Below are 27,472 nucleotides of genomic sequence, written 5' to 3' on the forward strand. Positions count from 1 at the left end.
ACCTCCCACGGGGGATGTGCCCAGAGCCAAGGTACATGCCCTTGACCAGAATCGAACCTGGGACCTTTCAGTCTGCAGACCGACGCTCTATCCACTGAGCCACACCGGTCAAGGCTCAATTTTCCTTTTAAAAAATATATTTTTATTGATTTCAGAGGGGAAGGGAGAGGGAGACGGAGAGAAGCATCCATGAGGAGGTAGATCGTGGATCGGCTGCCTCCTGCAGGCCCCTCCGGGGTGACCAGCATGGTCCCGGGACTCACCTGGGTCACGTGTGCGGGGTTCCGTGGGGCGTGCGGCTCGGGTGCCATGTCCCCAGCCGCAGGTGACAGCGTGGTTTGGTGTGCCGGCCCCCTGGAGCTCACGCGCTGGGGTCCCGCCCCCCAGGCCACAAACACGAGGACGGCACGCAGAGCGACTCGGAGGACCCGGTGGCCAAGGCGGCGGCGGCGGCGGCGGCTGGGGTCCCCCTGGAGAACGGGGAGCAGGCGCGGCTGCAGAGGCAGATCAAGCGAGACCCCCAGGAGCTGCTGCACAACCAGCAGGCCTTCGTCATCGAGTTCTTCGACGAGGACACGCCCCGCAAGAAGCGCTCCCAGTCCTTCACGCACGCCCCGCCCGGGGACCCCAAGCTGGACAAGCGCCGCGGCCCCGGGCCCGCCGACAGCCGCGGGGGCGCCCCGGTCCCGGCCCTGTCCCGGGGGGCGGGCAGCAGCGCGGGGCCGCAGCGGGCCAGCTCGCTCAAGCGGGAGAAGACGGAGGAGCGGCTGGCTGGCCCCCCCACGCCCGCCCGGGCCTCCGCGCGCCCCTTCGGCTCTGTGGGGCGCCGCTCGCGCCTGGCCCAGGACTTCATGGCCCAGTGTCTGCGGGACGGCTCGCCGGCCGCCCGCCCCAGCCACAGCCCCGGCCCCGGCCCCGGCCCCGGCCCCGCCCCCGAGAAGGTGGCCACGGCGCTGCCCGCCCCGCTGACGCCCCGCGGGGCCAGTCCCGTGGCCCTCTCGCCCCCGCCGCCCCCCGCGGACCCCCAGCTCACCAAGGCGGACCCCCAGCTCACCAAGGCGCGCCGGCAGGAGGAGGACGACAGCCTCAGCGATGCGGGCACCTACACCATCGAGACGGAGGCGCAGGACCGGGAGGTGGAGGAGGCCCGCAAGATGATCGACCAGGTGAGTGCCCCTCGGTCAGGCCCCGGTGGTGGGCCGGTCAGGGGCCCTCCTCCCGGGGGGCGTGTCTGGGCAGAGGGGGCGGGGAAAGGGCGTGTCATGGGGGTGGGGTGGGCGGGGCGTGCCAGGGCGTGGTGTGTGTGTGGGGGGGCATGGGCGGAGGCGGGCTGGCCGGGCGGGGATGGAGGGGTGGGGCCGGGGGGGTAGGGGTGGGCTGGGCGAGCCTGGGTGGACGTGGGCGGGGCGTGCTGGGCTGGGCGTGGCGGGCGGGTGCCCTGACAGCTGCCCCTCCCGCAGGTGTTCGGGGTACTGGAGACGCCTGACCTGTCCAGGGCGTCCTCGGCCATCTTCCGCCCAGTCATCCGCGGGGACGGAGAGGAAGCCGGCGACGGGATGGTCCAGCGGGTGTCCCTGCTGCAGGAGCTCACCTCCCGGCCGGTGGGCGTGGCCCCCCAGGGGGAGCTCCAGGTACGCGGGGGCCACGCACTGGCCACACACGGGCCACGCACAGACACCGCCCAGGTCCACGCTGGGCCGCCATGGGCCCTGTATGCACTCACCCAGGCTCCAGTTCTGCCTGGAGCTGGACTCCAGACCCCAGAGAGGCTGGGCCCTGGGTCCAGATGGCACGTGGGTGTGTGCTGGGCCCAGTCCAGGTGGTGTGTTGGGGTCTCTCAGCCTAAGGGAGGCAGCGGGGCGTCCGGCTGTTTGTGGGGGGACTCCCCCGTCTACTGACACACCCCTGCCTTCTCCCTGCAGGACCCCCCAGTGCCAGGCTCCCCTGGAGGCCCAAAGTGGGTGTCCCGCTGGGCCAGCCTGGCTGACAGCTACTCGGACCCGGGTCTGGCTGGTAAGTGGCTCCAGGGCTATTCCAGGGGGCGTGTGGGGGGGTGAGCTCGTGTGGCCGAGCCTGGGATAGGGGTGGGCACTGTGTGCCCGAGGCCGGAGGCCGGTGGCTGTGACCGCTGCCCTTGTCTCCGCAGAGGACGGCCCAGGCCGCAGAGCCGGGGAGCCGGAGGCGGCCGCGCCCGCGCGCCAGCGGCGGCTGCTCCCCGCGCTCCCCAGCGAGCGGGCGGGCAGCCCCGCCGGCCCCGAGGCCGCCAGGAGGAGTGGGCCGGGGCCCCCGGAGCCGGGCGGCGAGCCGGCCGGCCGCCTCCCGGGCCAGGAGGACGTGGAGCCCGACAGCCTCAGCGATGCCAGCGGCTCGGACGGCCCCCCGGAGGGGCTGGTGTGGAGGCGGGGCCGGTGCTCCCCGAGGGCCACGGGGGAGCCGGCCCCCGGCGCGACGCCTGTGGCTCCGGGGGCGGCCGAGGGCCCGGGGCGGGCGGCCCAGCCCTGCGCCCCCGCCAGGGACGGCGTCTACGGCAGCGCCAGCGGCGGGATGGCCCTCAGGCTGCAGACGGCCGGCCGGCCGCCCGAGCCCGAGGGCCCCGGCCCGGCCAGGGAGGCCGCGGCCTTCGTCCGGCAGGAGAGCTTCACCAAGGACCCGGCCCGCGGCCCCCCGGCGCCCGGCCAGCTCCCCACCATCTCCAGCCACCCGCTCCTGCAGGACCTGGCCGCCGCCCGGGCCTCGCGCATGGACGTCCACTCCCAGGACACCCAGCTGATCCTGAAGGAGACCGAGACGGCCCTGGCGGCCCTGGAGGCCCGGCTGCTCTCCAAGTCCGCGGCCGAGGGCGAGGGCGCGGCGGGCGGCGCCCCGGGGCCGCCCGAGGACTCCCTGTCCGGCGACTCGGACGTGGACACGGCCAGCACCGTCAGCCTGCTCAGCGGCAAGAACGGGCCCAGCCCCACGAGCCCCCAGCTGCTGGGGCCGCAGCGGGAGAAGCCGCCAGCGCAGGGCCTGGGGGGCGGCCCCCCGAGCGGCGCCCGGGACTGGCTCTCGGAGAAGCCTCGCCGCCCGGCGGGCCAGACGGACGCGGGCCGCGGGGAGCCGGGGCGGCGCCTGGCCGTCCGGCGAGGCCAGGGGTCGCTGGACTGGCCGGACGAGGAGCGCGGCTCCGGCCTGGCCCGGGACGGCTCGGACACGGCCGCCTCGGACCAGGAGACGCCCGGGATCACCAGGACGGGGCGGCCCGGGTCCCGCCGGAAGCCCGCGGCCCCGCCGCCCTCGCCGGCCGCCCGGGAGGAGCAGGGCCGCGTGTCGGCCAGCGCGCAGAAGGTGCAGCAGGCGCTGACCCGCTCCAACAGCCTGTCCACCCCGCGGCCCACACGCGCCTCCCGGCTGCGGCGGGCCCGGCTGGGCGACGCCTCGGACACGGAGGCCGCGGACGGCGAGCGGGGGGCCCCGGCCAACGGCCAGGAGCCGGCGGGCCGCCCGGCCGCCGAGCAGGCCCGGAAGCTCTCGCGCCTGGACATCCTGGCCATGCCCCGCAAGCGGGCGGGCTCCTTCACCGGGCCCGGCGAGGCCGAGGCCGCCCCCGCCCGCTCCGGCTTCTCCGGCCGCAGCGCCGAGCTGCCCTGCTCCAGCCGCAAGCCCACCAGGGCCGAGGCCCAGCCCGCCGCCCGGAGGACCGCCCCCGCCGCCCGCCAGCCCTTCAGCAGGGCCCGCCCGGGCAGCGCCCGCTTCTCCTCCCCCAGTGAGTGCCCGGGGAGCGGGCGGAGGGGCGGCTTCCGGTGTCTGGGGCCCTGTTCGCTGGGCGGGCGGCACTGAGGGCTCCCGGGCGGGTGCTCGGGCCGGGCCTCCCTGGTGTCCCGCTGGCCTGGGTGAGGGCGGGACCCTCCAACCGTGTCTGGGTGTTCGCGATGGAGGGGCCCCTCCTGGGTGGGACCCTGTGGTGTGCAGGCTGGGCCGTCCGTGTGGGCTGGGGCCGGGGGAGGGGACGCTGCCCTCTGGCTGCTATCGGGGTGTGGCGCCCCAGGTGCCCTCTCCCCACCCCACACGAGTCACGTGCAGCGAGGAGGGCCCGGCCTCCTGCCCCGGCAGCTGGACACCCACGCCTGCCCAGCGGGCTGACCCAGCGGCCCGACCCGCAGCTCCGAGTGAATTGGTTTAAGGTGTAGACGCTGCTGTTGCTGCTGCCACCTGGACACCCCCTCCCGCATCTGGACACCCCTCCCCCACCCAGACACCCCTCCCCCATCTGGACACCCCTCCCTCACCCAGACACCCCTCCCGCATCTGGACACCCCTCCCTCACCCAGACACCCCTCCCCCATCTGGACACCCCTCCCTCACCCAGACACCCCTATCCCCACCCAGACACCCCCTCCCGCATCTGGACACCCCTATCCTCACCCAGACACCCCCCCCAGACACCCCTATCCTCACCCAGACACCCCTATCCTCACCCAGACACCACTCCTCCATCTGGACACCCCTATCCTCACCCAGACATCCCCTCCCCCACCCAGACACCCCTCCCCCACCCAGATACCCTCCCCCACCCAGATACCCCTCCCCCACCCAGACACCCCTCCCCCACCCAGACACCCCTATCCCCACCAAGATACCCCCTCCCCCACCCAGACACCCCCTCCCCCACCCAGACACCCCTATCCCCACTCAGATACCCGTCTCCCTCCCCACGCTGGCTCAGCCTGAGAGCTAATTCCGAAGCGGATGCTGAGCTGTGGGGTGCACTGGAGGAAGGGGTGGCTTGCTCTGAATGCTGCCTGCGCACCCCCCCCCCCCCCCCACTTATTGATTGTGCACGATGTGGCCACGTGGAGCTCAGAGCAGGGCTGTGCACGGTCAGGTGGAGGGTCAGGCTGGTGCAGGGAGGGTGAGGGGTGAGGTCAGACTCTGCCACAGGCCAGGCTGTGCTCAGCACCCAGGGCTGGGACCATCCTACTGGGAGGTGTGCCCGTCTGGTGTGTGGGCACCACTGCCCGGCCACCAGGACAGCTCCCGCTGAGGCACAGCCCGGCCGTGGAGACGCCGGCCGCCCAGCCCTGCATGTGCCTCGGCTGGTGGTGGCCTCCAGACCCTGCGCTTAGCTGCTGCCGGCACTGCGGCTGAGTGCCCGGTGCAGGGGCAGCACCAGGCCTGCGGGGGCCTGAGGCTGCCAAGCTGAGCGCCGCCCGTTCTGTTCTTGCTCCTGGAACCAATTCACTCGCCCAGGCGCGCGCCGCCGGCAGCAGGGCTCCGACTGCACGTCCACCTCGGAGGAGGAGTACGGCTCCCGCCACGGCTCCCCCAAACACACGCGCTCCCGTGCCTCAACAGCCACGCAGACGCCTCGGGCCGGCTCCCGGGCCCGGCCCCGGGGCCCCGGCCTCCGGGACACCGACGACGAGGAGGAGCCCAACCCCTACGGGTTCATCGTGCAGCCGGCCGAGATCGCCGAGATCGCCAGGTGCGGGCCGGGTGGAGCACCCGAGGGCAGGGCTGGGGCTGGGCTCTCTTCCCAGGTGGCTTCACAAATGCTCTTTGGGTGGAGGGGTGATTGGATGGGAGGAGGGAGGAGGGATGGATCGTCAGGTGGATGGATGGGTGGGTGGATGGATGGATGGATGGGTGGGTGGATGGATGGGTGGATGGATGTGTGGATGGATGTGTGGATGGGTGGGTGGATGGATGGGTGGGTGGATGGATGTGTGGATGGGTGGGTGGATGGATGGGTGGGTGATAAGATAGGAGGATAGATAAGGGTGAGGGATAGAGGTCAGGTGGGTAGAGGGGTGGATGAAGGATAGCCGAGAGGATGGCTGGGTAATTGGATGCATGGATGGATGGGTTTTGGATGGGTGGGTGGTTGGATGGGTGGGTGGATGGATGAGTGGGTGGATGGATGAATGGGTGGTTGGATGAATGGGTGGTTGGATGGGAGGATGGATAGGGAGAGGGATAGAGGTCAGGTGGGTAGAGGGGTGGATGAAGGATGGCTGAGTGGATGGCTGGGTAATTGGTTGCATGGATGGATGGGTGGGTAGTTGGATGGGTGGGGGGTTGGATGGGTGGGTGATTGGATGGATGGGTGGTTGGATGGATGGATGAGTGGGTGGATGGATGAATGAGTGGATGTATGAATGGGTGGTTGGATGGGAGGATGGGTGGGAGGATGGATAGGGAGAGGGATAGGGGTCAGGTGGGTAGAGGGGTGGATGAAGGATGGGTGAATGGAAGGGAGGATGGGTGAGTGGATGGGTGGTGGATGAGGGATGGGTGAGTGGAAGGGAGGATGGGTGAGTGGAAGGGAGGATGGGAGAGTGGATGGATGGGTGGATGAGGGATGGGTGAGTGGATGGGTGGTGGATGAGGGATGGGTGAGTGGAAGGGAGGATGGGTGAGTGGAAAGGAGGATGGGTGAGTGGAAGGGAGGATGGGTGAGTGGATGGATGGGTGGATGAGTGGGTGGATGGATGAATGAGTGGTTGTATGAATGGGTGGTTGGATGGGAGGATGGGTGGGAGGGTGGATGGGTGGATGAGGGATGGATGTCAGACAGAGGGATGGGTGGCTGGGTGGGTGCAGACGTTCCTGGGAGGACGGGGCCTCTGGACGCAGACGCCTCCACAGAGCTCTGGCTGACGATGTGCTCCGTGTGGTCGCTCACCAGAAGGCCTCCTCAGGCCGGGTGCAGAGAGGTGGGGGCGGGTCCTCTCAGCAATGACGGGCCTGCGGGGCCTGTGGGGGCAGGAGGGTCCGGGCTGGGTGGTCTGAGAGCCACGGGGGCTGTGGAGAGGCAGACGGGGCCGGCGGGGCTGGGGCTCAGCTCCCTGGGCCGCCCTGCGCGGTGGGGAGGTCCTGGCTTATCTGCTTTCCCGCCTTTTCCTCTGCCCCATTCTGCCCCTTGCCTGAGGCCCCGCCCCCTCTCCTGCCTCAGTTTCCCTCTGTGTTCGTGGCAGCCCTGGTGGTTAGCCCCTGTCCCTGGAGGAGGAGGGGGTGCCTGCCTGGGAGCCCGTGGGTGTCTGCCCAACCTCCCTGCTCTGGCCCTGCCCCAGCTCACCCCCGCCCCATGCCCGCCTCCCTCCCGGACCCCCGGACGTGTGCCTCCGGTGGAGCCTTGGCCAGTGGCTGGTTGGGCGAAGTGTGGGCCAGGCTGCAGGCCGCATGCCCCACTCAGCGGCCGCCCTGGGGGACTCGTCCTTGGGAGGGTGTGGGCCGGGGAGGGGCATCGAGTCCTGCTCCCGCCCTCCCGCCGGGCAGGCTGGGAGGCCCCACAGACCTGCTTTCCGCCCGCAGGCTGAGCCAGACGCTGGTGAAGGACGTGGCCATCCTCGCCCGGGAGATCCACGACGTGGCGGGGGACGGCGACTCGCTGGGCCCCCCGGGGCCCACCCGCAGCTCCTCCCTCGGCAACATGCCCAGCACCCCCGCCTCCACCATCTCCGCCCGCGAGGAGGTGAGCAGCCCGGCCGAGGGCAGAGGGCAGAGGGGAGAGGGCAGAGGGGAGAGGGCAGAGGGGAGAGGGGAGAGGGCAGAGGGGAGAGGGCTGAGGGGAGAGGGCTGAGGGCCGAGGGCAGAGGGCTGAGGGCAGAGGGGTGAGGGGAGAGGACTGAGGGGAGAGGGCGGAGGGCAGAGGGCAGAGGGCTGAGGGCAGAGGGCAGAGGGCTGAGGGCAGAGGGCAGAGGGGAGAAGGGAGAGGACTGAGGGGAGAGGGCGGAGGGCAGAGGGCAGAGGGCTGAGGGCCGAGGGCCGAGTGCAGAGGGCAGAGGACAGAGGGGAGAGGGGAGAGGGCAGAGGACAGAGGGCAGAGGGCAGAGGGGAGAGGGCAGAGGACAGAGGGCAGAGGGCAGTGGGCCGAGGGCAGAGGACAGAGGGCAGAGGACAGAGGGCAGAGGACAGAGGGCCGAGGGCCGAGGGCAGAGGGGAGAGGGCTGAGGGGAGAGGGCAGAGGGCCGAGGGGAGAGAGGAGAGGGCAGAGGGCAGAGGGAGAGGGCCCTCACGGAGGCCACCCTGGGGGGCACAGGATCCAGGACCTGCCTCCATCAGGGGTGGGGTGTCGGGGGTCCCTGAGCCCCAGGCGGGGGTTGTAGCAGAGGAGGCACCCCTCTCCGGCTGACCCCCCGCCCCCCCAGCTGGTGCAGCGCATCCCCGAGGCCAGCCTCAACTTCCAGAAGGTGCCGCCCGGCGCCCTGCTCTCCCGGGACCTGGACCAGAACATGAACGACCGCCGTGAGGACGGCCTGGCCAACAGGACGCGGCCGCGGAACCGCGAGGAGGCAGGCCCCCCGACCGGCCACACGCCCGGGGCCCTGGGGGGGGGTGGCTGCGGGGCCTCGTGCTGTGCTGATGCCTGGGCCCCGCAGGCGATCTTCGACAACCTCCTGCTGAACCCCGTGTCCCAGCTGTCCCAGGCCATCCGCGAGAACACGGAGCACCTGGCCGAGAAGATGAAGTGAGTCTCGCACGCGCGCGCGGCGGCCGGGCCCCCGGGAGACCCACGCCCCCCCCCCCCCCCCCCGCGCCCTCCCCGCCCCCGCCTGCCCCAGGCAGAGCCCGCCCGCCGGGCCTGTTCCCCTGGGGCCCAGGAGGGGTCTGGGCGGGTGCTCAGGCCCGTCACCATCCTGTCCGCCCTGCCCCCGGCTGGCAGGATCCTCTTCCAGAACTCGGGGCGCACGTGGGAGGACCTGGAGGCCCGCCTCAACGCCGAGAACGAGGTGCCCATCCTGAAGACGTCCAACAAGGTGAGCGGGGCGGCCATGTGGGCACAGGCAGGACCGACCCTGTCCCCAGCCACAGGCCCTGACCCCTGACCCCCTCCCCCACCCCCAGGCAGGCCCTGACCCCTGACCCCCTCCCCCACCCACAGGCAGGCCCTGACCCCCTCCCCCACCCACAGACAGGCCCTGACTCCCTCCCCCACCCACAGGCAGGCCCTGACCCCCTCCCCCACCCACAGGCAGGCCCTGACTCCCTCCCCCACCCACAGACAGGCCCTGACCCCCTCCCTCACCCACAGGCAGGCCCTGACTCCCTCCCCCATCCACAGACCCCTAACCCCCTCCCCCACCCACAGACAGGCCCTGACCCCCTCCCCCACCCACAGGCAGGCCCTGACCCCTGACCCCCTCCCCCACCCACAGGCCCCTGACCCCCTCCCCCACCCACAGGCCCCTGACCCTCCTCCCCCACCCACAGACAGGCCCTGACCCCCCCCCCCCCACCCACAGACAGGCCCTGACCCCCTCCCCCACCCACAGACAGGCCCTGACCCCCTCCCCCACCCACAGGCCCTGACCCCCTCCCCCACCCACAGACAGACCCCTCCCCCACCCACAGGCAGGCCCTGACCCCCTCCCCCACCCACAGGCCCCTGACCCCCTCCCCCACCCACAGACAGACCCCTCCCCCACCCACAGATAGGCCCTGACCCCCTCCCCCACCCACAGGCCCCTGACCCCCTCCCCCACCCACAGGCAGGCCCTGACCCCCTCCCCCACCCACAGACAGACCCCTCCCCCACCCACAGATAGGCCCTGACCCCCTCCCCCACCCACAGGCCCCTGACCCCCTCCCCCACCCACAGGCAGGCCCTGACCCCCCTCCCCCATCCACAGACAGGCCCTGACCCCCTCCCCCACCCACAGACAGGCCCTGACCCCCTCCCCCACCCACAGACAGGCCCTGACCCCCTCCCCCACCCCCAGGCCCTGACCCCCTCCCCCACCCACAGGCAGGCCCTGACCCCCTCCCCCACCCACAGGCAGGCCCTGACCCCCCCCCCCCATCCACAGACAGGCCCTGACCCCCTCCCCCACCCACAGACAGGCCCTGACCCCCTCCCCCACCCACAGACAGGCCCTGACCCCCTCCCCCACCCACAGGCAGGCCCTGACCCCCTCCCCCACCCACAGATAGGCCCTGACCCCCTCCCCCACCCACAGGCCCCTGACCCCCCCCCCCCCCCACAGGCAGGCCCTGACCCCCTCCCCCACCCACAGACAGGCCCTGACCCCCTCCCCCACCCACAGGCAGGCCCTGACCCCCTCCCCCAGCCCACAGACAGGCCCTGACCCCCTCCCCCACCCACAGGCCCTGACCCCCTCCCCCACCCACAGACAGGCCCTGACCCCCTCCCCCACCCACAGACAGGCCCTGACCCCCTCCCCCACCCACAGGCCCTGACCCCCTCCCCAGCCCACAGACAGGCCCTGACCCCCTCCCCAGCCCTGGCTGCAGAGCGGCCATGGCCACTGGCCCAGGCTCTGCCCATCAGCCCTCCCTCCTCCCAGGAGATCAGCTCCATCCTGAAGGAGCTGAGGCGAGTGCAGAAGCAGCTGGAAGGTGGGTGTGGCCCTGAGGACCTGGTGGAGACGCAGGGTGGGTGTGGGGGGCAGGACCCTCCCCTGACGCCCCCCCCGCCCCCCCGCAGTCATCAACGCCATCGTGGACCCCAGCGGGAACCTGGACCTGCTCACGGCGAGCCGGGGCGGCCCGGGCTCCGGCCTCGGGAAGGGTCGGCCGCCCGCCCAGAGCCCCGCCTCGCCGCCCGCGACCCTGGCCCTGAGGGCCTTCCCGCCGCGGCCGCCCTGCGGGTCCCCCGGCCTCCCGGACCCCGCCTTCCTGCCCGACTTCCTCCCGGACTCGGAGCGGTTCCTGATCTAGTGGCCGGGCCCGCCCCCCGCCCCCCCCCCCGCCCCGCCCCTCCGGCTGCAGCCGGCTCACCGTGAACATCCCACTCGTGCCATAACCCACGGGCGGCGCCCCGGCCCTCAGCTCCCACCAGCACCCGCCCCACCTCCCCCGCCGCCTCCGGCCCAGCTCCCGCTGCGGCCGCTGCCAGGGCGGGGTCCGTCCGGGGTCATCCATGCCCGCTGCATCGTCGTTCCTTTTGTCTTTCGTTTCGGAGGGAAGTTTGTCCATGTCAGCGGCCTCCCCGCCTGCAGGGCCCGCGCCTCCCGGGCTGGAGCGGTGCCGGTCTGGCGTGTCCCAGGCGCGGCCGGGCCGGGGAGGGGCATCGTGGGTCATTCAGTGCCAAACAGGGAGCCGGAGGGCTGGGCCCGGGAGGCGGGGGTGCAGGCCAGGCATGTGCACAGCTGCCCGGGGCCCAGCCGGGCAGGCACATGGCTGAGAGTCGCTTCCCGCCTTCGGTGCCAACACAGCTGCCCACCCAAGTGTGCCGGCCGCCTCGAGGGGCACGCCTCCGCCTACACCTGCTCCCCACCATCCCGGGCGCATCTGCGGGTGCAGGGCCTGCCCAGAGGGGGTGCCGGGCCCCAGCTCCTGGTTCGTGGCCTCTGGGCCAGGGGGAGGCGGGAGCCGGGCTCCCGGGAGCTCCTGAGGCAGCGCGCCGCCCCGTCCCAAATGCCAGGCATGAGCGGGGCATCTGCACTGGGCTTGGGCCCCACAGGCCCGGGAGCAGGTGGGTTTTCTCAGGATCCTGTTGGCGGGAACACGCCAGGCGGCCCCTCTGGGGCTGTTTCTGGAGCCTCTAAGCCAAAGAGCCCGTGTGGGGGCGGGTGCCCCTGGCGCCTGCATGCGTGTGGATGGCTGGGACCCACCGTGGGAGGCCCTGCAGCTGCACGGAGGCCACGGGGGTCGTGGCTGTTTACACTGGGCGCCGGGCGTGGCGGGCGCCCCACAGGATGTTTACGTGTGTGAGTGGCAGTGGGGTCCCTGCCTGGTGTCCCCCCAAGAGCCTGCGGAGTCCCTCAGAGGAGGATCCAGTCCTGGTCCCACCCCGCATGCCCCACGCCTGGCCCGCAGCCGCGGGGCACACGTGGTGGCCACGGACCCCGGCCCCTCGCCCTCCCACGCACACCCTCCCCGGGCCGCCGTGCACTTTTTATCCGTAGACGCGTCCCCCCAGCCCGGCCCAGGCTCCGTAACGTGTGTGTCTGGCTCTGCGGAGGCTCCTCCGGTTTGTCCTCAGGTGGTCTGTGGGTGTCTTTTAGAAAACCGTTATTTTATATGATTTGTCATGAATTTGTTCTAATAAATCATTCTATCACGTGGCAGCCACGGCGCCGTGGCCTCGTTTCTCCGTGGCGGGTGGCGGTGTGTGGCTGGGCAGGGAGTGCGTGGCCCGAGGTCTCCCCCGGCGCCCCCCCCCAGCCCCATGAAAACCATTTGACCCCAAGCCCAGGGGACACTGCAGTGCAGAGGCCTGGCCACCAGGTGGCAGCCTAGGCCAGCAGGCAGAGTGGAAATTTCCAGCCGTTTTGCTTCTCCAAGAGAAAAGCTGTTTTATTCCGATGAGCAGAAGGCCACGCCCAGCACAGTCCTCCGAAGCCAGCTGTGCTGGGCCTGGCGGTGAGGGGGCTGGGAGGACTCAGCACTCGCCCTGTGCTGCCTGCCCGGTGCTGCAGTCTGACCACAGCTGCACCACCCCCTCCACGTCCCTGGCCTGTGGCTCTGCTGGTCGAGCATCATCCAGGCACCAAAGGGGGCGGATCGATTCAGATCAGGGTGCGTGCCTGGGGGCGTGTTCCATGTTTCTCTTTCTCTCACTCTCTAAAAATCTGTAAAAACACATCTTCTTGGGTGAGAATTTTAAAAAGTTTTTTAAGTAAAAAATGTATTATAAAAAGAGGGACAGGTTGGGCTGGAGCCATGTCCAGTGGCGGGGACCCCCAAGGCCAGCCCCTCGGCCAGAAGTGCAGGAGGCACAGGCACCCAGCACCTCCCCATGCCCTCTGCCCCCGTGTCAGCTCTGCCCCCCACGCCCTCTGCCCCCCACGCCCTCTGCCCCCCACACCCTGTCCCCATGTCAGCTCTGCCCCCCACGCCCTCTGCCCCCCCACACCACAGGCAGGGCCAGTCTCGGCAGCGGGCCCGCTGACCCGAGGAGAGCTGCTCCCGCTGGGCCTCACTCCCGGACCCTCGGCGGACCCTCGGGGAGCCGGCCGGGGTGGGCTCACCCCAGGAGTCACAGCACACGCGGAGCGACCCCAGCCCAGCGTCGCGAGGGAAGACAGCTGCACGGTGGGGGTTAACGAACGGGGAGAGGGGGACGCATCGCCGGTGGGTCGGAAAGGGGTCACGTTGAAAGCTGTGATGGCTGAGAATAAAGCTTTTTAAAACCTCAGCAGGAGAGTGAGCACACGAGCCACCGCGCGCCCAAGGATCGGCCAACCGCGAGCAAGGCGAGCCCTGACCGGCGGCTCCGGGATAGAGCGCCGGCCTGCGGACTGAGAGGTCCCGGGTTCGATTCCGGGCAAGGACATGTACCTTGGTTGTGGCACATCCCCAGTGGGGGGTGTGCAGGAGGCAGCTGATGGATGTTTCTAACTCTCCCTTTCTGTAAGAAAAGCAATAAAATAAATTTAAAGAAGAAGAAGAAGAAGACAAGAGGAGGTTTCCCAGTGTGCAAAGCACAGGAACACGGAGACAAAATGGGAAGCAGAGGGTCCTGGGTGCAGAGGGTCCTGTGAGAAGCACAACATACATGTGCCCGGAGTTCCTGGGCAGGGGAGAGGGACGGGGGGGGGGGGGGTGGGAGAGGGAGGAAACGCTGGGGCTGGGGAGAGGCGTGGTGGGCTGGGTCAGGTCGCCCCCCTCCCCGAACGCCCGGTTCCTGCGGCTGCGACCTGGACTTGGGAACAAGGTCCCTGCAGACGACCCTGACCCACCGCAACGGGTCTCCCTGTCGGACCGGGGCCTCTGGGCCCCAGACAGAGGGCACAGCGGGGCCGCGGTGTGTGGCCTCAGGGAGAGTGCCATCGGCCAGGGGGCGCCTGGGGACACGGAGTGAGGAGGGGAGCTGGGAGCAGGCCCCCCGACAGCCGGCGATGGAACCAGCCCTGCCCGTACCCTGACTTGGGTCTTTGGCCTCCAGAACCGAGACAATAAAGTTCTGAGTTGAAGTCACTAGGCTGTGTGGCTTTGTGACAACAGCTGCAGCAAACCTGTATATGTATCCATGGCACAGGGAGCTTCAGGGATAAAAAAAATCCAAGCAGAATTTTTATTAAATATACCAGAGGCCTGGTGCATGGAGATCCATGCACTGGAGGGGGTCCTCAGCCCGGCTGCCCCCTCTCACAGTCCGGGAGCCTTCAGGGGCGGGAGGCGACCTGGCCATCAGGGGAAGGCAACGCCCCATCACACCCCTGCTGCTGCCACTGCCGGCAGCACAGGCCTCGGCCGGCCCTGGTGGCTGGGGGCTGAGGCTGGGTGCTGCCATCATGTGGCTGTGGGTGCCACCATCTTTGAGGGCGTGGCAGTCATTAGCATATTCCCTCCTTATTGGCTGTGGGAGCTGCCATCTTTGTGATGGTGTGAGGGTCAGTCAGCATCTTTATTCAATAGGACAATTCTCCCCTGTACTACAGGCTCACACAATTTCTGCGGCTTCCTTCTATTTTTTATCCACGCTGAGAACCGGGGAGCCGGGCTCCCTAGGCTGTGGAGCCAGCGCCGTGTCTCGCCACCGGCCCTGAGCTTGCTCAGGGTCACAGGGAAGGAGCCGTCGCTCCGGCTGGCCCCGTGGGTCCCGGTGGCTGCGGGAGCCGCACTGACCCGCAGGCCGGGCCTGGGAGGCGGAGGGGCGGGGCCTGTCTCTGGAGGGGAAAGTTCTGGGCCTCCCCCTCGCGCAGCGTCTCTGCTCCCAGTGTCAGCTGCGGCGTGCAGAGCGCGAAGTCAGGACGAAGAGGAAGTGGCCGAGGGGAAGCTGCAGGCAGGGGAGCGGAGGCCGGGGCGGGGCGAGGCCGGGCCACCCTGAGGGCTGAGGCTGCGTCTGGAGCTGGAGCCGAGATGGGCGCCAAGGCAGGGCCCCCAGAGGTAAGTGCCAGGGGGCCAGGCCAGAGCCTGCGGTCCTGGCCCCGTGCTGCCAGCAACTCAGCCCAGAGGTCACAGGGCCAGCAGCTGGGCCTGCAGCACCCGTTCCCCACGGAGCCACCGGGCCAGGCCCGTGACCTGACAGCCGATCCCTGGGCCCGGCTGGGCCCCTGTGTCCGTCTGGGCCCCTGTGTCCGTCTGGGCTGCAGCCGGGCCACGTCCTGAGCCAGGAGTCCCGCGCCTTCAGCCAAGACCTCTGCTGCCGGCAGGGCCCACGCCACCCACAGGGCTGAGGGCTCAGCTGCCCGGGGAGCCAGGGGGCCGTTCCCTCCCAGCAGCCCCCCCACCCCCCCAGGGACGCCCGGTGCCCAGGCTGCAGCGAGTGACTAGCACCCTGGCGGCCGTTCCCTCCCTCAGCACCGCCCCCCCCCCTTCCTGTAGCTTCCAGTGGCCGCGAGGTGGGATGGGGGGATCGGGGCCGGGGCGAGGCCTCGGGGGCCGTGTTCACACGGGGTGGCCCGCCCCCGCCCCTGCCCGCAGGCTGTGGGGGCCTCGTACAGGGTGTGGGCTCCGGGAGCCTGCCCAGGAGGCCCCTGCACCCGCCCCGCCCCGCCCGGCGGCACCCATGACCTCCCCACAGCTGGTGAAGGCGGACGCCGGCCCGGCCGCTGGGAGGGCGGCAGGAGCACCCGAGGCCCTGAGCTCCGGGGCACCCTGGCTCCTCACAGGGACCTCCTGGGAGAGGGACCAGCCCGGGGCCTGGCAGAGCCCCCGTCGCCAGAAGGCTGGCCCGGAGCAGACGGACCCGGTGCAGCTCCCGCGGCTGCTCCTCCCCTCAGGCCCGGGCGGCCGGGAGCCACAGCCCAGGGCTGACCTCCGAGGCCTCCGGGCGGAGCGGCTGGCAGTGCGGGGCCGGGGGCCGGGGGCCGGGGCCGGGGGCCGGGAGCCACAGCCCAGGGCTGACCTCCGAGGCCTCCGGGCGGAGCGGCTGGCGGTGCGGGGCCGGGGGCCGGGGGCCGGGGGCCGGGGCGGCCGGGGGCCGGGAGCCACAGCCCAGGGCTGACCTCCGAGGCCTCCGGGCGGAGCGGCTGGCGGTGCGGGGCCGGGGGCCGGGGCCGGGGGCCGGGGGCTGGGTGCTGGGTGCTGGGTGCCGGGTGCTGGGTGCTAGGTTCTCTGGGAGGGAGGGAGGCTGTGCCCCCATGAAGGTGGCAGAGTCTGGGGGTCCAGAGTGACCCAGCATCACACACACAGGCCTGTGGGGGTGGGGTAGGGGTAGGAGTGGGGTGGGGGTGGGGGTGGGGGTGGGGGTGGGTGCGGGGATGGGGGTGGGAATGGGTGCGGGGGTGGGGGTAAGGGTGGGGGTGGGTGCGGGGGTGGGGGTGAGGGTGGGAGTGGGTGCGGGGGTGGGGGTGGGAGTGGGGCAGAGGGGCCAGCCCGGCTGGAAGCAGCTATTTATAGGCCTGTGAGAGGCTCTCACTCAGGGCAGTTGTGGCCGAAACAGGAACCGAAATTCTGACACCCAGACCCCACTGAGAGGAACGCGAGAGTGAAAATGCACACACACACACACACACACACACACACACAGCAAATCACACACACACACACAGCAAATCACACACACACACACACACACTCACACACACACAGAGCAAACCACACACACACACACACTCACACACTCACACACAGCGGATCACACACACACACACACACAGCGGATCACACACACACACACACTCACAGCGGATCACACACACACACAGCGGATCACACACACACACAGCGGATCACACACACACACAGCGGATCACACACACACACACAGCGGATCTCACACACACACACACACACACACACACAGCGGATCACACACACACACAGCGGATCACACACACACACACACAGCGGATCACACACACACACAGCGGATCACACACACACACAGCGGATCACACACACACACAGCGGATCACACACACACACACACACACAGCGGATCACACACACACACACACACACAGTGGATCACACACACAGCGGATCACACACACACACACAGCGGGTCACACACACACACAGCGGATCACACACACACACAGCGGATCACACTCACAGCGGATCACACACACACACACAGCGGGTCACACACACAGCGGATCACACTCACAGCGGATCACACACACACACACAGCGGATCACACACACAGCGGATCACACACACACACACAGCGGGTCACACACACACACAGCGGATCACACACACACACAGCGGATCACACACACAGCGGATCACACACACACACACAGCGGATCACACACACTCACAGCGGATCTCACACACACACACTCACAGCGGATCACACACACACACAGCGGATCACACACACACACACACTCACAGCGGATCACACACACACACACACAGCGGATCACACACACTCACAGCGGATCTCACACACACACACACTCACAGCGGATCACACACACACACAGCGGATCACACACACACACAGCGGATCACACACACACACACACTCACAGCGGATCACACACACACACACACAGCGGATCACACACACTCACAGCGGATCACACACACACACACACACACACAGCGGATCACACACACACACAGCGGATCACACACACTCACAGCGGATCTCACACACACACACACTCACAGCGGATCACACACACACAGCGGATCACACACACACACACAGCGGATCACACACACACACACAGCGGATCACACACACACACACAGCAGATCACACACACACACACACACACAGCGGATCACACACACACACAGCGGATCACACACACACACACAGCGGATCACACACACACACAGCGGATCACACACACACACACACACAGCGGATCACACACACACACAGCGGATCACACACACACACACACAGCGGATCACACTCACAGCGGATCACACACACACACAGCGGATCACACACACTCACAGCGGATCACACACACACACACACACACACACACAGCGGATCACACACACTCACAGCGGATCACACACACTCACAGCGGATCACACACACACACACACAGCGGATCACACACACTCACAGCGGATCTCACACACACACACACTCACAGCGGATCACACACACACAGCGGATCACACACACACTCACAGCGGGTCACACACACAGAGTGGAACACACACAGGCCCCGCCCAGCACCCCCCCCCCGCCCCCCAGCTGCAGGCGGGGCCCCTGAGGGAGCCTTCTCGCTGCAGGTGCTGGGAGCGCTGGCTGTGCTGGGGCTCGGGGCCGCTCTCCTCTGCCTCCTGCGGGGAGCGCCCTGCCCGCCCCCCTGGGGCCAGCGGCACCCCGAGGAAGAGCCCGCCTGGTCCCCGGGGTCCGGCTCCGGCCCAGCCTGGGAGCCCCTCGGCGGGGAGGCCCAGTGGCTGCAGCAGAACTCCTGCCGGTGAGCGAGCTGGGGCCGTCTCGCCTGGGGCCCCCCCCCAGGGCTCCTCCTGGGCCCCAGGGGCTGGGGGGCGGGGCGGGGGCGGGGCGGCCCAGCTGGATGGGCTGCTGCTCTTTGCAGCAAGAGGCCACCTGGGCTCTGACCAGGCAGGTCTCACCTGGCTGAGGTGTGGCATCTCGTGGCCCCGCCGGGGAGTGGTGTCTGCTCTGTGGCCAGCCCTCCCCGTGGTCAGCCCTCCCCGTGGTCAGCCCTCCCCGTGGCCCAGCCCTCCCCGTGGTCAGCCCTCCCCGTGGTCAGCCCTCCCCGTGGCCCAGCCCTCCCGTGGTCAGCCCTCCCCGTGGTCAGCCCTCCCCGTGGTCAGCCCTCCCCGTGGCCCAGCCCTCCCCGTGGTCAGCCCTCCCCGTGGTCAGCCCCCCCGTGGTCAGCCCTCCCCATGGTCAGCCCTCCCCGTGGCCCAGCCCTCCCCATGGTCAGCCCTCCCCGTGGTCAGCCCCCCCGTGGTCAGCCCTCCCCGTAGTCAGCCCTCCCGTGGTCAGCCCCCCCCCGTGGTCAGCCCTCCCCGTGGTCAGCCCTCCCCGTGGCCCAGCCCTCCCCGTGGTCAGCCCTCCCCGTGGTCAGCCCTCCCCGTGACCCAGCCCTTCCCGTGGCCCAGCTCTTCCCGTGGCCCAGCCCACCCCCTGGCCCAGCCCTTCCCGTGGCCCAGCCCTCCCCCTGGCCCAGCCCTTCCCGTGGCCCAGCCCTCCCCGTGGTCAGCCCTCCCCGTAGTCAGCCCTCCCCATGGTCAGCCCTCCCCGTGGCCCAGCCCTCCCCGTGGTCAGCCCTCCCCGTGGTCAGCCCTCCCCGTGGCCCAGCCCTCCCCGTGACCCAGCCCTTCCCGTGGCCCAGCCCTTCCCGTGGCCCAGCCCTCCCCGTGGTCAGCCCTCCCCGTGGCCCAGCTCTTCCCGTGGCCCAGCTCTTCCCGTGGCCCAGCCCTCCCCGTGGTCAGCCCTCCCCGTGGCCCAGCCCTCCCCATGGTCAGCCCTCCCCGTGGCCCAGCCCTCCCCGTGGCCCAGCCCTCCCCGTGGTCAGCCCTCCCCGTGGTCAGCCCTCCACGTGACCCAACCCTTCCCGTGGCCCAGCTCTTCCCATGGCCCAGCCCTTTCCGTGGCCCAGCTCCTCCCGTGGCCCAGCCCTCCCCGTGGCCCAATCCTCCCCGTGGCCCAGCCCTCCCCATGGCCCAGCTCTTCCCGTGGTCAGCGCTCCCCGTGGTCAGCGCTCCCCGTGGGTCAACCCTCCTCGTGGCCCAGCTCTTCCGGTGGCCCAGCCCTCCCCGTGGTCAGCACTCCCCGTGGCCCAGCCCTCCCCGTGGCCCAGCCCTTCCCCGGGGCCCAGCCCTGGCCGCCTCCCTGGCAGGCTCCTGGGGTCACCACTCCCTCAGGCAGCAGCCCCTGGGCTGACCACGGGGAGGACTGACCCACAGGAAGGGCTGGGCCACGGGGAGGGCTGGGCCCCGGGGAGGGCTGACCCACGGGGAGGGCTGGGCCACGGGGAGGGCTGGGCCACGGGGAGGGCTGGGCCACGGGGAGCGCTGACCACGGGGAGGGCTGACCACGGGGAGGGCTGACCACGGGGAGGGCTGACCACGGGGAGGGCTGGGCCCCGGGGAGGGCCCACCCACGGGGAGGGCTGGGCCACGGGGAGGGCTGGGCCCGGGGGAAGGGCTGACCACGGGGAGGGCTGACCACGGGGAAGGGCGGAGCCATGGGGAGGGCTGACCACGGGGAGGGCTGACCACGGGGAGGGCTGACCACGGGGAGGGCTGACCACGGGGAGGGCTGGGCCCCGGGGAGGGCTGGGCTACGGGGAGGGCTGGGGCAGGGCTGGGAGGCGGCTGGGGCTCCCCAGCTCACACCCCCCCCCCCGACCCCCAGGCTGGAGCTGGTGGAGAGCCTTCCCCAGGACCTGTCCTTCGCAGCCGGCAGCCCGTCCGCCCAGCCCCTGGCACAGGCCTGGCTGCAGCTGCTGGACGGGGCGCGCGAGAGCGTGCACATCGCCTCCTACTACTGGTCACTCACCGGCGCCGACATCGGGGTCAACGACTCCTCCTCCCAGCTGGTGCGCCCGTCCCTCCCGGCCCCCATCTACCCCGCCCCCGTCTACCCCGCCCCCGCCCCCGTCTACCCCGCCCCCGTCTACCCCTCCCCCGTCTACCCTGCCCCCGTCTACCCCTCCCCCGTCTACCCCGCCCCCGTCTACCCCGCCCCCACCTACCCCGCCCCCATCTACCTCGCCCCCGCCCCCGCCTCCCCCGCCCCCCCCCCGTCCCCGCCGACCCAGACCCCCGACCCCGCCTCCCCCCAGTCCCCGCCTCCCCCCTAGCTCTAACCCTCCGCCCCGGTCCCCCCCATCCCCAGTCCCTGCCTCCTGCCCCCCAGCTCTACCCGCCCCCTCCATCCCCACCTCCCGCCCCCGGTGCCGGCAGTGCAGGGGTGCTGGGGGGTCAGGCCGGCCCGGGGAGGGGCTGGTCCTCCCCGTGGGGGGCAGTGGGTGACGCCCGCCCGCTGCAGGGCGAGGCTCTCCTGCAGAAGCTGCAGCAGGTGCTGAGCAGGAACGTGTCCGTGTCCGTGGCCACCAGCCACCCGACGCTGGCCAAGAGCTCCACTGACCTGCAGGTCCTGGAGGCCCGGGGTGGGCTGCGCACCTTCTGCTGGGGTGGGGGGGCGGGGGGGGAGGCTCAGTGGCTGGGGCAGCGGGTGGGGGGGGCGGGGGGGGACTGAGTGGCTGGGGCAGCGGGTGGGGGGGGGTGGGGGGGGCGGCTGAGTGGCTGGGGCAGCGGGTGGGGGGGGGCGGGGGGGGACTGAGTGGCTGGGGCAGCGGGTGGGGTGGGGGGGCGGGGGGGGCTGAGTGGCTGGGGCAGCGGGTGGGGTGGGGCGGGGGGGGCTGAGTGGCTGGGGCAGCGGGTGGGGTGGGGGGGCGGGGGGGGGCTGAGTGGCTGGGGCAGCGGGTGGGGTGGGGCGGGGGGGGCTGAGTGGCTGGGGCAGCGGGTGGGGTGGGGGGGTGGGGGGGGCTGAGTGGCTGGGGCAGCGGGTGGGGTGGGGCGGGGGGGGGCTGAGTGGCTGGGGCAGCGGGTGGGGTGGGGGGGCGGGGGGGCTGAGTGGCTGGGGCAGCGGGTGGGGTGGGGTGGGGGGGGCGGCTGAGTGGCTGGGGCAGCGGGTGGGGGGGGCGGCTGAGTGGCTGGGGCAGCGGGTGGGGTGGGGGGCTGAGTGGCTGGGGCAGCGGGTGGGGTGGGGCGGGGGAGGGCTGAGTGGCTGGGGCAGCGGGCGGGGCCTGTGAGGGGGAGGAGCGGGCCTGTGGGGGGGAGGAGCGGGCCTGTGAGGGGGGGAGGAGCGGGCCTGTGAGGGGGAGGAGCGGGCCTGTGGGGGGGAGGAGCGGGCCTGTGGGGGGGAGGAGCGGGCCTGTGAGGGGGGGAGCGGGCCTGTGGGGGGGAGGAGCGGGGCCTGTGAGGGGGAGGAGCGGGCCTGTGAGGGGGAGGAGCGGGCCTGTGGGGGGGGGAGGAGCGGGGCCTGTGGGGGGGGGGGGGAGCGGGCCTGTGAGGGGGAGGAGCGGGGTCTGTGAGGAGGAGCGGGCCTGTGAGGGGGAGGAGCGGGGCCTGTGAGGGGGAGGAGCGGGCCTGTGAGGGGGAGGAGCGGGGCCTGTGAGGGGGAGGAGCGGGCCTGTGAGGGGGAGGAGCGGGCCTGTGAGGGGGAGGAGCGGGCCTGTGAGGGGAGGAGCGGGGCCTGTGAGGGGGGGGGGCGGGCCTGTGAGGGGGAGGAGCGGGGCCTGTGAGGGGGAGGAGCGGGGCCTGTGAGGGGAGGAGCGGGGTCTGTGAGGGGGGAGGAGCGGGGTCTGTGAGGGGGGGAGGAGCGGGGCCTGTGAGGGGGGAGGAGCGGGCCTGTGAGGGGGAGGAGCGGGGCCTGTGAGGGGGAGGAGCGGGCCTGTGAGGGGAGGAGCGGGGTCTGTGAGGGGGAGGAGCGGGGCCTGTGAGGGGGGGAGCGGGGCCTGTGAGGGGGAGGAGCGGGGCCTGTGAGGGGGGGAGCGGGGCCTGTGAGGGGGAGGAGCGGGCCTGTGAGGGGGAGGAGCGGGGTCTGTGAGGGGGAGGAGCGGGGCCTGTGAGGGGGGGAGCGGGGCCTGTGAGGGGGAGGAGCGGGGCCTGTGAGGGGGGGAGCGGGGCCTGTGAGGGGGAGGGGCGGGCCTGTGAGGGGGAGGAGCGGGCCTGTGAGGGGGAGGAGCGGGCCTGTGAGGGGGGGAGCGGGGCCTGTGAGGGGGAGGAGCGGGCCTGTGAGGGGGAGGAGCGGGCCTGTGAGGGGGAGGAGCGGGCCTGTGAGGGGGGAGGCCGGGGCGCCGGCGGGAGGCACGGTGGGAGCGGCGGCCGGTGGCTCACCCTGTCCCGCGGCCGCAGGTGCCCAGGTGCGCCGGGTGCCCATGGGGCGGCTGACGGGCGGGGTGCTGCACTCCAAGTTCTGGGTGGTGGACGGGCAGCACGTGTACCTGGGCAGCGCCAACATGGACTGGCGCTCGCTGACGCAGGTGAGTCCCCGCCCCGCCTCCCCCTGCCCCCGGGGGCTCCCCGGCCGCTCGCTCCTCCCCGGGGACCGGGAGGGCGGCCACCCAGGACATCTCCCCGTGGGGCCCACGGCGCCGGACCCCGGGCGCCCAGCCCCTCCGCTCCGCCTCCTTTCCCAGTGCGTGTGGGAGGGGAGGAGGGAGAGAGACACATCCAGCGCTCGCCTCCGCACACGCCCCACCCGGGGCAGGCGGCCAGCCCGCAGCCGAGGTCCGAGCCCTTGACGGGACTCGAACCCGTGGCCCTCGGGCGCGCAGGTCGACGCTCCACACAGCCCCGCAGCCGGGCCTGTGGGGGCTCGTGGGAGCCGGCGCCTCCGCCCAGGCCCGCGGACGGCACAGCCGGGCCCTCAGGAACACCCCCGTTAGGGCAGCCAAACGCCGGCGGACGGTCCCCGTCACCCTGCTCGCCCGGACCCTGAGGAGGACGCTCCCCTCGGCTTCACGCGTCTCCCGGCGTTTCCCAGTGACCCTGTAGGGCTTCCGTCCTCCGAGGCAACGCTCAGGACACACAGGGGCCGCTGAGCACCCCACTCCTGCTCCCCGCACCCCGTCCGTCTGTTAGGGATCCCTCCTGGGGGTGCGGCCGTGGCCCAGCTGCGGGGGGCGCTGCACCCCGGCCCGGGCCCCCCTCACCGCTGGGGGCCACACCCCCCCTCACCGCTGGGGCCGCACCCCCCCTCACCGCTGGGGCCTGCACCCCCCCTCACCGCTGGGGGCCGCACCCCCCCTCACCGCTGGGGGCCTGCACCCCCCTCACCGCTGGGGGCCGCACCCCCCCTCACCGCTGGGGGCCTGCACCCCCCTCACCGCTGGGGGCCGCACCCCCCCTCACCGCTGGGGGCCTGCACCCCCCTCACCGCTGGGGGCCGCACCCCCCCTCACCGCTGGGGGCCGCACCCCCCCTCACCCCTGGGGCCTGCACCCCCCCTCACCCCTGGGGCCGCACCCTCCTCACCGCTGGGGCCTGCACCCCCCCTCACCCCTGGGGCCGCACCCCCCCTCACCGCTGGGGCCTGCACCCGCCCCCCCTCACCGCTGGGGGCTGCACCCCCCCTCACCGCTGGGGCCTGCACCCCCCCTCACCGCTGGGGGCCGCACCCCCCCTCACCACTGGGGCCTGCACCCCCCCTCACCGCTGGGGGCCTGCACCGCCCCTCACCGCTGGGGGCTGCACCCCCCCTCACCGCTGGGGCCTGCACCCGCCCCCCTCACCGCTGGGGGCTGCACCCCCCCTCACCGCTGGGGCCTGCACCCCCCTCACCGCTGGGGGCCGCACCCCCCCTCACCCCTGGGGGCCTGCACCCCCCTCACCGCTGGGGGCCGCACCCCCCCTCACCGCTGGGGGCCGCACCCCCCTCACCGCTGGGGGCCGCACCCCCCCTCACCGCTGGGGGCCTGCACCCCCCCCCACCGCTGGGGGCCTGCACCCCCCTCACCGCTGGGGGCCGCACCCTCCTCACCGCTGGGGCCTGCACCCGCCCCCCCTCACCGCTGGGGGCTGCACCCCCCCTCACCACTGGGGCCTGCACCCGCCCCCCCTCACCGCTGGGGCCGCACCCGCCCCCCCTCACCGCTGGGGCCGCACCCGCCCCCCCTCACCACTGGGGCCTGCACCCCCCCTCACCGCTGGGGGCCGCACCCCCCCTCACCACTGGGGCCTGCACCCCCCCTCACCGCTGGGGGCCTGCACCGCCCCTCACCGCTGGGGGCTGCACCCCCCCTCACCGCTGGGGCCTGCACCCCCCCTCACCGCTGGGGCCTGCACCCGCCCCCCCTCACCGCTGGGGGCTGCACCCCCCCTCACCGCTGGGGCCTGCACCCGCCCCCCCCTCACCGCTGTGGCCTGCACCCCCCCTCACCGCTGGGGGCCTGCACCCCCCCTCACCGCTGGGGGCCTGCACCCCCCCTCACCGCTGGGGCCTGCACCGCCCCCCTCACCGCTGGGGCCTGCACCCCCCCTCACCGCTGGGGGCCGCACCCCCCCTCACCACTGGGGCCTGCACCCCCCCTCACCGCTGGGGGCCTGCACCGCCCCTCACCGCTGGGGCCTGCACCCCCCCTCACCGCTGGGGCCTGCACCCCCCCTCACCGCTGGGGCCTGCACCCGCTCCCCCTCACCGCTGGGGCCGCCCCCGCCCCCCCTCACCGCTGCGCCCGCAGGTGAAGGAGCTGGGCGTGGTGCTGCACAACTGCAGCCGGCTGGCCGGGGACCTGGAGAAGACCTTCCAGACCTACTGGGCGCTGGGCTCGCCCCACGCCACGCTGCCCCGGCACTGGCCCCACAGCCTCTCCTCCCACATCAACCTGGCCCGGCCCCTCCGCGCCCGCTTCGGCGGGGTGCCCACCACGGCCTACTTCTCGGTGAGAGGCCCGCCCCGCCCGCCCCGGGCTCCGCGCCTGCTGGGTCCGGGCCGTGCAGATCGGCACCACAGGGACAGGCGGCCTGGGGGGGTCTCCAAACAGGGAGGGGGAGGGGCTCCAGCTCTTCACCGTCCTTACTCTGAGGGCGGCCGGCCACGCCCCGGCCGGTGCCCCCGGCTGATGCCCCGGCCATGCCCCCAGCTGATGCCCCTGGCCATGCCCCCGGCTGACGCCCCGGCTGATGCCCCTGGCCATGCCCCCGGCTGACGCCCCGGCTGATGCCCTGGCCGGTGCCCCTGCTGATGCCCCCCGCCGGTGCCCCCGGCTGATGCCCCGGCCATGCCCCCGGCCGGTGCCCCCCGGCCATGCCCCCGGCTGATGCCCCTGGCCGGTGCCCCCAGCTGACGCCCCGGCTGATGCCCCGGCCGGTGCCCCCGGCTGACGCCCCGGCTGATGCCCCTGCCGGTGCCCTCGGCCCCTGGCTGGCCCAGAGCAGAGGCCTGGCGTCTGGGCGGGGACCTGACCCCGGACGGGGACCCGTGCAGGCGGGAAGCCTTGCCTGGCACAGGGCCCCCACCGGGTCGTGCCCGGTCTCCCTCCCGACCCCACATCCTGGAGGGGGTGCAGGGCGGCGCCCTCAGGGACCTGCCCCCTCCCCCAGGCCTCGCCGCCTGCGCTCTGCCCCGCCGGCCGCACCCGGGACCTGGAGGCGCTGCTGGCGGTGATGCGGGCGGCCCGGCGCTTCCTCTACGTCTCGGTGATGGACTACTTCCCCACCACACGCTTCAGCCGCCCCGCCCGGTGGGTGCGGGAGGGGCAGCGGGGCCGGAGGCAGACCTCCGGGCGGGCAGGCGGGCGGGCGGGCCCAACGGCTGGGTCCCTGACCGCCTGCCCGCAGGTACTGGCCGGTGCTGGACAGCGCGCTGCGGGAGGTGGCCTTCAGCCGGCGGGTGCCCGTGCGCCTGCTGGTCAGCTGCTCGCTGCACACGGACCCCAGCATGTTCTCCTTCCTGCAGTCCCTGCAGGCCTTCAGCGACCCTGCCACCAACGTGTCCCTGGACGTGGTGAGGCCTGGTCCCCTGCCCCTCCCCCCTTTCTCCTCCCCCCTCCCCTCCCCCTCCCTCCGCCCCCCTCCTCCCCTCCCCCTCTCCTCCCCCTCTCCCCTCCTCCCCTCCTCCTTCCCCTCCCCCCTCCTCCCCTCCCCCTTTCCCCTCCCCCCTCCTCCCCTCCCCCTTTCCCCTCCCCCCTCCTCCCCTCCCCCTTTCCCCTCCCCCTCCTCCCCTCCCCCTTTCCCCTCCCCCCTCCTCCCCTCCCCCCTTTCCCCTCCCCCTTCCTCTCCTCACCCTTTTCTCCTCCCCCCTCCCCTCCTCCCTTCTTCCCCCTCCCCCTCCCCCTCTGCTCCCCCTCTCCCCTCCTCCCCTCCTCCCTTCCCCTCCCCCCTCCTCCCCTCCCCTTTTCCTCTCCCCTCCTCCCCTCCCCCTCTCCTCCCCCTCCCCCACCCCTCCTCCCCTCCTCCCCTCCCCCTCCCCCCACCCCCTCTTCCCCTCATCCCCTCCCCCTCCCCCTCCCCTTCCTCCCCTCCTCCCCTCCCCCTTCCCCCCTCCTTCCCTCCCCCTCTCCTCCCCCTCCCCTCCTCCCCTCCTGACTCACTCCCTCCGGCCCCACAGAAGGTCTTCATCGTGCCGGTGGGGAATCACTCCGCCATCCCGTTCAGCAGAATGAGCCACAGCAAGTTCATGGTCACGGAGAAGGCGGCCTACGTAGGTGAGCCCGGGGCACCTGTGGTCTGAGGGCGGCTGTGAGTGGGGCACAGAGGCGCAGGCCCGCGGAGGGGCGGGCCGGGCCGGGCCAGGCCTGGAGCTGGGGGCGTGGCTCTCAGCCCAGAGGCCCCCGAGCACCCTGTGACCACGTCCCCCCGGCCGGGCCAGGCGGGGGGCTCCGGGAGGCCGGACACCAGCATCTCCCCGCCCCCCAGGCACCTCCAACTGGTCGGAAGACTACTTCAGCAGCACGTCGGGCGTGGGGCTGGTGGCGAGCCAGCGGGCGGCCAGCTCGGTGCAGGAGCGGCTGCGGCGGCTGTTCGAGCGAGACTGGAGCTCCCGCTACGCTGTGGGCCTGGACGGGCGGGCCCCGGGCCAGGACTGCGTGTGGCCGGGCTGAGGCCCGAGGCCGGCCGGCGCCGCACAGCCTCTGCCAGACACTGCCCCGCCCTGTGAACTGTTTGCTCTCCTGATGCCCAAATACAGGCTCCTGAGCCCGCCTCCTCCCGAAGCCCTCCAGCTGCCTCTCAATT

General features: G+C 72.1%; 2 protein-coding genes across 4 annotated transcripts in view; both read left to right on the forward strand.

Moving 5' to 3' along the window:
- Nucleotides 1–12,647, forward strand: part of CEP170B (centrosomal protein 170B) — a 25,636-nt gene extending 12,989 nt beyond the window's left edge. The window contains exons 9-21 of one of the 3 annotated variants that reach the window (XR_006741049.1): nt 388–1,166; nt 1,461–1,631; nt 1,923–2,013; nt 2,147–3,742; nt 5,227–5,461; nt 7,291–7,450; nt 8,127–8,270; nt 8,358–8,446; nt 8,642–8,735; nt 10,284–10,335; nt 10,424–11,510; nt 12,459–12,463; nt 12,634–12,647. Coding sequence is in view for 2 of the 3 variants with exons in the window: in XM_045578848.1 (XP_045434804.1) it covers nt 388–1,166; nt 1,461–1,631; nt 1,923–2,013; nt 2,147–3,742; nt 5,227–5,461; nt 7,291–7,450; nt 8,127–8,270; nt 8,358–8,446; nt 8,642–8,735; nt 10,284–10,335; nt 10,424–10,656 (3,644 nt within the window). In the remaining variant the exon portion in view is untranslated. Of the gene's footprint in view, nt 1–387; nt 1,167–1,460; nt 1,632–1,922; nt 2,014–2,146; nt 3,743–5,226; nt 5,462–7,290; nt 7,451–8,126; nt 8,271–8,357; nt 8,447–8,641; nt 8,736–10,283; nt 10,336–10,423; nt 12,009–12,458; nt 12,464–12,633 lie in introns of those variants that run through there. The other 2 variants (XM_045578848.1, XM_036430308.2) reach the window with 2 other exon arrangements.
- A 1,618-nt stretch (nt 12,648–14,265) lies between these two features.
- PLD4 (phospholipase D family member 4) lies at nt 14,266–27,412 on the forward strand. Its single transcript, XM_036430305.2, has 11 exons — nt 14,266–14,270; nt 14,604–14,772; nt 18,044–18,234; nt 20,145–20,328; nt 20,781–20,901; nt 22,652–22,779; nt 24,979–25,179; nt 25,841–25,980; nt 26,078–26,243; nt 26,847–26,943; nt 27,155–27,412. The coding sequence occupies exons 1-11, from the start codon at nt 14,266–14,268 to the stop codon at nt 27,337–27,339; spliced, it is 1,587 nt and encodes a 528-aa protein (XP_036286198.1). The 3' UTR covers nt 27,340–27,412.
- Nucleotides 27,413–27,472: the final 60 nt, after the last annotated feature.

The sequence above is a fragment of the Pipistrellus kuhlii genome, unplaced genomic scaffold (assembly GCF_014108245.1).
Source record: "Pipistrellus kuhlii isolate mPipKuh1 unplaced genomic scaffold, mPipKuh1.p scaffold_m20_p_107, whole genome shotgun sequence".
Lineage (NCBI taxonomy): Eukaryota > Metazoa > Chordata > Mammalia > Chiroptera > Vespertilionidae > Pipistrellus > Pipistrellus kuhlii.

Bases quoted from the DNA above. Each gene is read 5' to 3' on its own strand.
- PLD4 (XM_036430305.2), top strand. The intron at 20,902-22,651 runs GTGGGCTGCGCA...CCGCGGCCGCAG, and splicing joins GCAGGTCCTGGAGGCCCGGG to GTGCCCAGGTGCGCCGGGTG. The intron at 26,944-27,154 runs GTGAGCCCGGGG...CCCGCCCCCCAG, and splicing joins GGAGAAGGCGGCCTACGTAG to GCACCTCCAACTGGTCGGAA.